Raw genomic sequence first — 12474 nt, 5'->3', positions numbered from 1 at the left:
ATTGGGAGTTCAATGCCATGTCAATAAGGACAAAAAGGAACTGGGAAGGAAACACTGGAAAGGCACTGTAAGAGGTGAAACTGCAGCCTCTATCCTGTTGACATGACATTTGGGACAAACTGGTCGGTGACAGTTTTTCTCCAGTAGGCCACGTGTTGGACCAACAGTGGCTTTTAACAACTTTTAAGATTTTGTCTGTTGCTTTGTGAATGCTAGAAGGAGCAAAAGGAGAAACAATCCTGGCAATCCCGGTAATTGTGCCCCAGAAGAGTTGTGTCCAAGTCCGTGTGTCTATATTCCACACTGGGGCAATGTCGTTCAGGGCACAGCCTGGCGACACCTCTTTAGAAGCAACAAAAATATCCACCGTCGCTCCATCTGGGGGCTGCTTAGCTGCTTTTTTTTGCAGAGCATACCAGTGTTTGACCTACCAGTAGGCTTTGCTAGCCTGGTGGCTGGTCTCAAGCACTGAGATCACTCCAGATGAGGGGAGAATTATAAACCTCAGTGGTCTAAGCCCATGCTGAAATGATGAGGAGTCATTGACAGTCTCTTCTAGAGGACAAAGTGTTGAGGCTTCTTGAGCTTGATATTTACAGAGGCGCTGTGCTGGCTGTACCCCAACACTGAATGCAGTCAAGACGAGGGGAGATCTGCAATCATCTGTTGTTTTGGACAATAGGCAGAAGACACCTGTTCATAGTCAAATCAAAGTTTATTTGTATAGCACTTTCTACAAAAGTTGTTCTTCTCTGATTCATAGAGACAGGAGTTAGGGCTTCTGGAGCCTGCCACTTACTGAGACCCTCTGTTAGCCCAGAGGTTAAGCTCTATCTCAAACACTGATTACATTCAAGGTGAAAGGAGAGCCATGGTCTTCAGAGGTTGAACATGGAATCGAAGGCAACCACTTGTGGAGGACATACCAATATACTCACCTATTGCTCCACTAGTCTGGAGGTTAAGCTCTATCACCAACTCTGAGCTTGCTCAAGTTGAAGGGAGAGTTGGAATCCTCAGTGGTCTGGGTCTACACCAAAATGCTCAGGCGTGGTTGGACAAAGAGTCCAAGACAATAGACCATAGTGAGCAAAACATTTTTGAAGCTCTGGCAATAAGAATTGTGCTGCCCTGCTGCACAGCTGGTCTGATGACAAGAAGAGAAGAGGAAGCTTGGAGTGAATCACAGGATGATACAGCTCTTTGGAAATCACATGCAGGGGTCACATAGCGACTGGGTATACAAACCTCTCGGTCCAAGCTGTGTACACCGGGAAACTACCTGGTAAGAAACACCCCTGGAGGTCAGGAGTTATGAAACATAACTGGTATTTTCTCTGATATATGACAGTATGTCTAAAATGTAAAATACTATCCTAAACACTATGATATGCTACATCTTTTTGAGTTTTTTAGTCAAATAGATATAAGATTGTTAGAGATTGTTGTAGGAATTGCGTAATCTCACGCAGTTGCATTTGTCCCACCCAAAAATGACATCACAGGTCATAGCGTGTTTTGCCAGCAAATCAGACAATCTTACCATTTCAGGCTGTCTTCTGCGTTGGGTGGTGCTGCGCCTTCTTTTAGCCTTTGTTAAGGCTCGTGTTGAGGTGCCTGTTTATGTTTGAAAATCCCCCAATGGCCAGCTTCACTGGACTCATCGTTCACCTCTTTGGACGCTACGAAAAAGATAAAGAAAACCACCACAGGACACAACATTACCGATGGTTTTACAAGAGCAGCCTTAAGCCCTATTACTGGATTAGTTTTTATGTTTAGGCGGAGTTGCCTCAGGACATCTGTAATGTTTAAAACATTTAATTAGCCATTATTTTGTTTACCCTCACCATTTACCTTTCTGTCTCAAGCGGACGCAGTGCGTCAGTTGCATCACCACTGGCTTGGGAATTCATAGCCAACAGTCCTCTTAGCTGCACGTGTCCCCTACAAACTCACGCCTACGCCCTTGGCTATGAGTGGCAGACTGCCTGTGTGTCTTTCCCTATATTAATGTTGCATGTTGTCAGTATATTGCAAAAAATAGAACATACTGTATTAAATTTTTGTACAGCCTGTGCCAACCCTGCCTTCTCTCTTTCCACAGTACAATAACTTGTTAGCCTCTATGGAGACTACATACAGCGTAGCTAAAGTCTGTAGAGATGAAAATACCTGTCTACCACTTGATCCAGGTAAGTTCACGCCAGTAGGACATAACATTTACTGGCATAAGCTTACAATCGTATATTAAAACACTCAATTAATTAACAATGGTTCTTCCTGGAAATGTGATGCATCAGTGTAAAGAACCATTGTACATTTTAAAGAACCTCCCCTGTAACGTAAAGATTCTTTAACAATTAAAAGATTTTACTGTGATCATACATCCAAGCCAAGAATGCATAAAAACCCTTTCATTGTAGAACGTAGCCAAGTCAAAAACTATTCTTTTCCAGTTTACTTGTCAAACTCCGATACTGAAACATGACAGCTTTGCAGCTAAATGATGGTTAAAAAGATTTTTCATGCAGACTTTACTGATTAACTTTGTAGGGGAAGCCAATTTGGAGCAGCCAGTGTTTATTTTGCATGAATCAAGCTGTGCTGTAGTGTATTAGTCTCACAGCTTGGTCTGTGTTTTTTTTTTCCTCAGACCTGAATAAGATCATGGCTGAGTCCAGAGACTATGATGAGTTACTGTTTGCCTGGCAAGGCTGGCGCAATGCTTCAGGAAGAGAACTGCGCCAGAGCTATGAGAGATATGTAGAGCTCGCCAACTTGGCTGCCCGCAGTAACGGTAAGAGCCACAGAATGAAAGCTGCCTCTGTGGGAATGCGACCTACTACTGTAAAGCTCAATAGAAACATGAGAACTGGGATAGTTTTGTGGACAACATTGGGAAAATTGGTATTTACTGCTTATGAGTCCATTCATCAAGCTAGATGGTAGACTGTGTGTGTGTGTGTGTGTGTGAAAAATCCAGATCAGCTCTGGATGTTCATCATATATTTCATACACACTTGCTTCTACTGCTGATTTTGAGTACACAACATATTGTTATCCATTTTAATTACATACATTTTACAATACATTTTTATTTATCTATGTGAAGTAAATTATTACAGCCCTGTACAATCAATAAATATTGATGAATGGATTCTTGACCTCAGAATCACATCAATACTGAAAATCATGTGAAAACTGAAAATAAACATGCAAAGGCAAAGATGCGTGGACCTTCAACCACTACATCCTTATGTGATTATTGCCCTGTTTCCAAAAAAGTTGGCATGCTGTGCAAAATGTAAAGAAAAACAAAATGCAAATCATTTCAAATTGTAAACGTTGAATGTAAGAAATTTTATTTTGTTTTGAAAAATATTTGTCCATTTTTAATTTGATCCCAACAACATGCTTAAAAAAGTTGGAACAGGCAACAAAAGGCTGGTAAAGTTGTGTGATGCTTAAAAAAAAATCACCTGGTGGTTGATTGGCAACAGGTCAGTAACATTAACGGGTATAAAAGGAGCATTTCAGAGAGTCTTTCAGAAGTAGCAATGAGGAGGAGTTCACCACTCAGTCTGCACAAGCAAATAGTGAAACAATTCAAGAATTCAAGAATAACGTTTCTCAAAGAGAAATAGTAAAGAACTTCATCATCTGCATAATAATAAAGGACTTAGAGAAACCAGAGAAATCTCTGTCTGAAAGGGACACAGCCAAAAAACAGCACTGGCTGGCCATAATCTTTGGGCCCTCAGTTGGGACATCATTAAAAACAGACACAGTGCTGTAGAGGAAGCCACTGCATGGGCTCAGGAACACATTCGAAGACTCTCAGGCTTATTATCAGCACACAGTTAAAAAGCCAACATCTCTGATGGTCTGTGGGTGCCTTAGTGCACATGGCATGGGTGACTTGCACATCTGTGATGGCACCATTAATTCTGCATGATATATGCAGGTTTTGGCAACATATGCTGCCATCCAGATGACGTCTTTTTCAGGGAGGGCCTTGATTATTTTTGCAAGACGATGTCAATCCACACTCTTCATGTATTACAACAGCATTTCTCCGTATTAAGAGTCTGGGTGCTAAACTGACCTGCCAGCAGTTCAGACCTGATCTGGCTGATCTGTTGTTGCTCTTAAATGTTTTCACTTCACAATAAAAGCACTTAAAGTTGTCCATGTCATAATATGTAATACTCCATAGACAGTGTTCAGAAATTGTATTTTGCATTCATATGCTCTTTTTTGACCCACCTATCAACAGGTCACATTGACAACGGGGCATTCTGGCGCTCCTTATACGAAACACCAACCTTTGAAAAGGACCTGGAGGCGTTATGGAAAAATCTAGAGCCCCTCTACCTCAATCTGCACACTTATGTCCGCCGCGCTCTCTTTAAAAAGTATGGAGCAAAACGCATCAACCTCAAAGGGCCAATTCCAGCACATTTATTAGGTAAGAATCAGCATTTTCAATTATTTACCAGTGATTACCACATAATGATGATGTTTTTATTTATTACAATTAATATTTAAATTCCACCTTCTGAAAATGATCTTCAGACTTTTCTAAGTGCACTATCACGGAGGATTTTAGAACTCCTTTCTTCTGCTTTGGTCTTCAGGGGACCCCTTTAGACACAGACAGACTTCACAATTTTGTTCTTTATATAATTATTTTTTTAAGTGCATCTTATAAAACTCGCTGGATTACGTTAAGAGATGAATCAATCATTGCATGATCAGATATATCACTACAAACTGAAAGGTCCATTTGGAAAATAAGTTTAGATTTAAGTGGGCTTATTTTCCCTTGTATCAGAAAAATCAATATAAAATGCATCTAAAATACTTAGAATTTAGCCTGTAGAAGTAGAATATAGTTTCATAGTTTGAAAGTGTAGTTTACAGTCCAAATCTGAGTCTGAATACATTTTTTCATGCTTCTTAAGAATGCACATTAATATTCTGCTGCTGTTTGTGGCAACTCCAGAGGAATCTGCAGGATTTAATATGCTTTCAAAAAAACGTCAAGCGTGACTGTGTGTGTGCGCGTCTTCAAGCATGTGTGTATATTTACAGCCTTGGCCTGTATCAGTCTGTCGAAGTCTTTTTGGGTGTATTGACACACACGCACACACACACACACACACACACACACACACACACACACACACACACACACACACACACACACACATTAATTCCACATGACTAAAGACAGAGTTGTTTAGAATTCCAAGCCCAGCGGTTTCCATCATTGCCAATACACCAACGGCTACTTACACACAGAGGTGGGTAGAGTAGTCTAAATCAATACTCAAGTAAAAGTAGTGAAATTTGGGCAAAATAATGACACAAGTACCTTCAAATAAAACAATCTGAGTAGAACTACAAAGGTTTCAGGTAAAATACTTAAGTATTAAGTCATTTATAGAACTATCAGCACAGAAACCGAACTTTGTAGGCTCTATTTTTCTCTTTTTGGATTGTTTTAGTCTACAATAAATTGCTAAAGCTCTAAAGTTGAAACTTGTCTGAGAACAAAGCGGTGACACATGTCAACAACAAAACAGAATGAAAAACACATGAAGCCAAGTGTCAACTACACGTGCATACATATACATACATACATACATATATATAATGGAACTGAATACAAAAATATATTCCTTTACTCACTAATATACTTAAGTATAAGTAAAAGTATTGCAATTTTATTGTAATACTTTTAAGTATATGTACTTGAGTAAATGTAACTACTTACTACCCACCTTCAACCTCCTCTCCAACTTCTTTTTTTTCCCTCACTCACATCAGGAAACATGTGGTCCCAGACTTGGTCCAGCATCATGGACCTGGTCATGCCCTACCCTGACGCCACTCAGATTGATGTCACCCAAGCCATGATAGCCAATGTAAGTACAGACTCTTTGTCTCAAGCATCAGAGTGCCGCTCATCATGGAAAAGTTGAATGTTGCTCGCTCTTCCAAGAAAAAAAAAAAACTGTATAAACATTGCTACATTTCCAAAACATGTCACAACCCTCAACACAATTGCATTGGACTGTCCATTCAGCCTACAACAGTTTAGTTGTCCATTCACATCAAACAGCACGCAGTCTATAACTTAATCGAGTTATTGGAGAGGAAGATGTGGGAAGGGACAATCGAACGTTGTGCTATTCCTGCCTGTTGAACGGGAAATGTGTCATTACAGCCGTTCAAAATGTTCTAGACATCTCAAAGCTAACCAAAGTTCCGTTTTCTGACTTTGCTGAGGATTTCAGGCCAGATGAAATAGTTCAATACATCGCATGCTGCTTTTTAATTCTAGGATTGTTAGGATTAATAAAGGGTGGCAATTGCCATGTAAATATGAAATCAGACTGTTTTTGGTACATACAGAAGTCTGGAGGCCATGAGCTGTTGCTTTTTCTGGATCTTAAGATAACAAGTGACTTGTTATCTCAAGATAGCAATTCTGTTATCTTGAGATAACAAGATAAGTAACTCGTTATCTCAAGATAAGAAGTTTGCTATCTTGAGATCACAAGTAACTTGTTATCCTAAGACAGCAGCTTTTGCTCTCTTCACATAAGCAACATTTTATTCCGAGATAATTTAGTTATCTTGAAATAACATACGTAACTTGTTATATTTGATTCATTTTATTGCAGAAGGAAAAATAAAATAAAAGTCTGAAACATGGCCCTTTATTCGCTCATATCATACCTGCAACTGATCCTGACGATCTGTAAAACTCTGTCATCAATCCTCTCTCTGCTTGGTTCCTATTAGGGCTGGAATGCCCGGCGAATGTTCAATGAGTCTGAAAGATTCTTCACGTCTTTGGGCCTGATGGCCATGCCTGATGAGTTCTGGCAGAAGTCCATGCTGGAGAAGCCCACAGACCGGGAGGTGGTATGTCATGCCTCGGCCTGGGACTTCTACAACCGCAAAGACTTCAGGTATGTATCAGGGTCTTAAAAAAAAAAAAACGTTACGTTTAAGATAACGTTCATGTGTTCATCAGAAGAAATAGAGCAACTTGTACTACATGCATGAAAACTTGTTTCGGATTGAACAGAATGAAAAGACAATCGAGGCTCCTTGAGATACCATGAAATAAAAATGCACAAGGCACTGTCTAGTTACAGTTCTGGACTTCTAGGACACTTGCAGTCAGTTGTCCATCGTAAGGAAAACTAGCAGGCAATAAATTAAATACTAGGCAAATTTCTGTAGAACGGCATCGATCTGAAGCTGGTAATTGTGCGTAAAAAAATTAATATTAGAATTGATTATTGAAAATAAGTGCAATCAATTATAAGCTCTCTCTCTCTCTCTCTCTCTCTCTCTATATATATATATATATATATATATATATATATATATGTATATATATATATAATGCCGACTCATAACAAAATAACCAAACTGAAACATGGTGAACCCTGTAGTCCTCATGTTGTTTTGAGGTTGAACGTATACACCCCTGATTTCCGCTCCTCCTTCCTCCTTGTGAGAGGAATGTTAATGCATGTTCTCTGTCCATCTAGGATCAAGCAGTGCACAGTGGTAAACATGGATGACCTCATCACAGTGCACCATGAGATGGGCCATGTGCAGTACTTCCTGCAGTACAAGGAGCAGCCCATTTCCTTCCGCGATGGCGCCAACCCAGGATTCCACGAGGCTATTGGAGACGTCCTAGCCCTGTCAGTGTCCACTCCTAAACACCTCCACAGCATTGGCTTGCTGGACAAGGTGGAGGACAACCAAGGTGAGCTTCCAACAGACTGTCGGCCAAAGAACCTCAGCGAACGTGCGAGAATATGCTTACCCTAGATGGAGTCAATCAGCCAAGACAGATTTAGTTTCTGAAGTTTGCTTCTTCGGTTTTAAGCTGACGCTACAAGTAATGGAAGATCATACTCCAACAATTAGCACTGTGCAAAACATCATGCCAAAGCTGATGACTGATTCTGGCGTTGATCTGTCCGCAGAGAGCACCATTAACTTCCTAATGAGCATTGCCTTGGACAAAATCGCCTTCCTGCCATTCGGCTACCTGATGGACCAGTGGCGGTGGAAGGTGTTTGATGGCAGGATACCAAGCAGCGAGTACAATAAAGAGTGGTGGAACCTCAGGTGAAAATCACTGATCACAGAAGAAACTATGAACACAACTGCACAAGAGTTGTCAAAAGTTAGGGATGCCTAACTTACATCGCTGCTGTGAGATTTTTTGACCTTTTGCAGTTGTTGGTATAGTTTGAAGATGCCTGTTGGTCTTTACACTGTGTGTAAATTTCATGAAGAATGGAGCAAAAGAAACGGCCCAAAATTACTTGGAAAAAAAGGCTGGTTCCATTGACTTACATTAAAAGTAAAGTAGGTTTTTTCCCTCGCCTGTAAAGCTTTTTGGAGATACAAGGTTTTCTTCCAAAACCATGATATACACTATATATATATATATATATATATATATATATAAAGCTGTTTTATTGAAAACCATATATATATATATGGTTTTCAATAAAACAGCTTTATACATCACATGTAAATATTTCACCCCCTTGTTGTCAGTACTCATCAGCACTTAAATTTTCAGATATTTAAACCACCTTTGATCCAAAAAAAGTAATTTTTTTTCAACATTAGTTAAAATCTGCTCTTTTTGCCAAGGAGGAAACTTTGATGAAGCTGGGTGTGATAATATACCCAAAGTATTTAATAACTGTTTGTCAACAAACATTTTTCACTTAAATGAAACTTAACAGTGAGTGAAATTCAAAAAGTGCATGTGGAACAATGATGTGTTTAGATTAGTTGCTGCAGTGCCACTGGCCTACTACAATATTATTACTGTATCAATTTCTTTTAGGCTGAAGTATCAGGGTCTGTGCCCTCCTGTCACACGCACAGAAGAAGACTTTGACCCGGGCGCAAAGTTTCATATCCCAGCCAATGTACCCTATATCAGGTACAGCACTATAAAGAATTCATCATAGAAATGATGTGAATCGTAGCGTGTCGTGCTCTGCCTGTTTTGCCGTTTTGTCAACAGTGCAATGACGATACTGTTCAAACTACTACAACGGTTAAAGCAAGAGAGATTCTGAGTCAACTGTGTGGTTTGTTTTCTCACATAGGTACTTTGTCAGCTTTGTGATCCAGTTCCAGTTCCATAAGGCTCTGTGTGAAGCTGCTGGTCACACTGGCCCTTTGCACAACTGTGACATCTATGAGTCCAAAAAGGCAGGAAAACTGCTTGGGTCAGTAAGCCGCAGAGCCGCTCGTACATATTGACATTTAAATTGAATTATTTTTAATAATTAACCGCTTAAACTCAAAGGGCTTGTATGGGGGTCCACATTTCGGTTTTACACTCTCATAACTACTTATAACGGTATCATGGTACAACCCCAATTCCGAAGACGTTAGGACACGTGTGAAATGTAAATATATGTGAATGAAAATAGAAATTTGCGAATCTGACAGTCAGACAGACCGTCGTATTTTATTCACTGTAGAACATAGAACACATATCAGATGTTGTGACACAAAAATATTAACTCATTTAGAACTTGATGGCAGCAATGCATCTCAAAAAAGTTGGGACAGGGCCGTGTCTGCCACTGTGTAGTATCCCCTCTTCTCTTTATAAACAGTTTATAAACATCTGGGAAGAGAGGAGACCAATTACTGGAGTTTTAGGTGAGGAATGTTGTCCCATTCTTGTCTAATTAATGATTCTAACTGCTCTACAGTTCTGGGTCTTCTTTGCCAGATTTTTCGTTTCATGTTTTCTATTGGTAAAAGGTCTGGACCTCAGGCAGGCCAGTTCAGCACCTGGACTCTTTTTCCGAGAAGCCATGCTGTTGTGATGGATGCAGTATGTGGTTTAGCATTGTTATGCTGAAATATGCAAGGCCTTCCCTGAAAGAGGTGTGGTCTGGATGGGAGCGCATGTTGTTCTAAAACCTCTATATGCTGTTCAGCACTGATAGTGCCTTTCCAGATGTGTAAGCTGCCCACGCCACAGGCACTAATGTAACCCCATACACCATCAGAGACGCAGGCTTTTGAACTGTGCGCTGATAACAAGCGGGATGGTCCCTCTCCTCTCGAGTCAACAGGACGACGTGTGTTTTCCAAAAAGAATTTCAAAGTTTGATTCTCTGACCACAGAGCAGTTTTCCATTTTGCCTCAGTCCATTTTCAACGAGTTTTGGCCCAGAGAAGACGGCTGTGTTTCTGGATTGTGTTGACGTCTTCTTCTTTGCATTAAACAGCTTTAGGGTGCATTTGTGGACTGCACGGCGAACTGTGGTCAAACACAATCATTTCTGGAAGTGTTCCAGAGCCCATGCAGTGATGTCCAGTACAGAATCATGCTTGTTTTTAATGCAGTGCTGCCTGAGGGTCCAAAGATCATGAGCATCCAATACTGAACACCTGCCTTGTCTTTTGAGCACAGGGATTTCTCCAGATTCTCTCAATCTTTTGATGAGATTATGAACTGTAGATGGTGGGATATTAAAAGTCTTCACAAATTTATGTTGAACATTTTTTCACAATTTTTTAGAATTTTTATTTTTTTGCAGATTGGTGAACATCTGCTTAACTTTGCTTCTGAGAGACTCTGCCTCTCTAAAAGCTCTTTTTATATCCAGTCATGTAAGCTGTTTTTTTTTGTTTTATAAGCACCACTTACTTTTCTAGCCTTTTGTTGCCCCTGTCCCAACTGTTTTGAGATGCGTTGCTGGCAAAAAGTTCTAAATGAGTTAAAAATATTCCTGAAATGGTAAAATGTCTCACTTTCAACATCTGATATGTGTTCTATGTTCTGTTGTGAACAAAATATGGATCTATGAGTTTTGCAAATGACTGCATTCTGTTTTTATTTACATTTATTTACATTTTACACAGCAGCCCAACTTTTTGAACTCGGGGTTGTAACTGAATCACCTATAACAGTTACTGAATGATATGTCTTAATGGATTACACCAGTGACATTCAGCTGCATCTGCACCATACAGTCGATTACCACACAACATCATTCCAGTGTGTTTAAAAAAACTGAATAGAAAATAAACTAATAATAAAATCCAGTGGGCAGCTGCTTTAGCAATTGCTCATTAACTTCTAAATCAACAGGTTTTGTTTTCTAAGCACTGACAAGTGCTTCAAACTTAAAAATTTGTTGAAAGTCATCTCTGCATAACAAGGTAGTCACCATTTATTTTGTATATATGTCCAAACGAATGAATGAGATTATAATTATGAATGAGATTATAATTATCAAGCTGAATTGAATCTTTTCTCTTACATATATAATCATATGTGTATTAAACATCATTGTGAACCCCTCTATGTCCTCTCTCTCCAGTGATGTGATGAAGCTTGGCTATAGTAAGCCCTGGCCTGAGGCGATGGCTATGATCACTGGCCAGCCTGAAATGTCTGTGCAGCCTCTCATGGAGTACTTCCAGCCCCTCATCACCTGGTTAGAGCAGGAAAACAAAAATAATGGCGATATCCTCGGATGGCCTGAATACAGCTGGATGCCGTCCACAACTGAGAGTGAGTGTCATAATATATAACTTGATATAACTTGATTCACATACGATTATATAGAGATCACAACGATGACAATAATCAAAGTAGAACTCTGAAGAATTCTGGCTAAGTTTCCTTACCCTTGCTTTTTTGTATTGTAGGTACTGCAGCGGTGGTGGAGGACAGCTCAGTAGACTTTTTGGGCTTGAATATAGACCAAGCTGCAGCTACAGCTGGCCAGTGGGTCCTCCTGGTACTCGGTATCGTTCTCCTGCTCGCTACCATCTTCTTGGCCTACAAATACAGAAGATCCAGACACCTACAGAACAAATCCATCTCTCAAGTGGAGCTCAAATAGCAGTCTTCATACAGCACTTTGGCTATAGGTTCAAATGCCCATGTGTTTTTTTTTTCCCTTTTTTTCTGACAACAAAAGAAAACAATCCACCTCTTTTTGAATGTCATGTATATTTATTAATTATTTTTGGTCAAATTTGTTTGACTATGCAAATGAAAGCTGACTTGTAATTTATTTGTAAAGATTTAAACTCAACGTTGAGTGGGTAGGGACTGCTTTCAGTTGTTTGTAAGGTCTTACCTGTGTATGTATTTTTAGATTGATTTTATAGGTAAATACTTTACCTTTATAGAATAAAAAGAAATAATTATTCACCCTTTTTGTTTTGGCTGGTCATTTCTTATGTAAAAAGCCATTAATGTCTTAAAGCAAGCAAAGAATATCTATTCTGTATGCCCAAAAGTATTAAGACATCCCTGCTAAGTAGTGAATGCAGCCAGTTTACACTGCCCCCAACCTAACTTACATTTATGATCCATGCAGCTGTGTGTTGTGTTCAGGGTTGGGATAGCTACTGAAAAATTAGTAGTTA

At 39.6% G+C, this 12474-nt stretch overlaps 1 protein-coding gene across 1 annotated transcript in view; it reads left to right on the top strand.

The window, feature by feature from the left end:
* Positions 1-12256, top strand: part of ace (angiotensin I converting enzyme (peptidyl-dipeptidase A) 1) — a 29625-nt gene extending 17369 nt beyond the window's left edge. The window contains exons 15-25 of the mRNA XM_017682701.2: positions 2108-2195; positions 2657-2800; positions 4280-4471; positions 5836-5933; positions 6817-6986; positions 7578-7801; positions 8025-8169; positions 8906-9004; positions 9174-9296; positions 11415-11608; positions 11746-12256. Of these exons, the coding sequence (XP_017538190.1) occupies positions 2108-2195; positions 2657-2800; positions 4280-4471; positions 5836-5933; positions 6817-6986; positions 7578-7801; positions 8025-8169; positions 8906-9004; positions 9174-9296; positions 11415-11608; positions 11746-11942 (1674 nt within the window). The 3' untranslated portion in view covers positions 11943-12256. The remainder of the gene's footprint in view (positions 1-2107; positions 2196-2656; positions 2801-4279; positions 4472-5835; positions 5934-6816; positions 6987-7577; positions 7802-8024; positions 8170-8905; positions 9005-9173; positions 9297-11414; positions 11609-11745) is intronic.
* Positions 12257-12474: the final 218 nt, after the last annotated feature.

Source organism: Pygocentrus nattereri, chromosome 13, assembly GCF_015220715.1.
Source record: "Pygocentrus nattereri isolate fPygNat1 chromosome 13, fPygNat1.pri, whole genome shotgun sequence".
NCBI lineage: Eukaryota > Metazoa > Chordata > Actinopteri > Characiformes > Serrasalmidae > Pygocentrus > Pygocentrus nattereri.
This window is presented reverse-complemented; position numbering and strand designations above follow the sequence as displayed.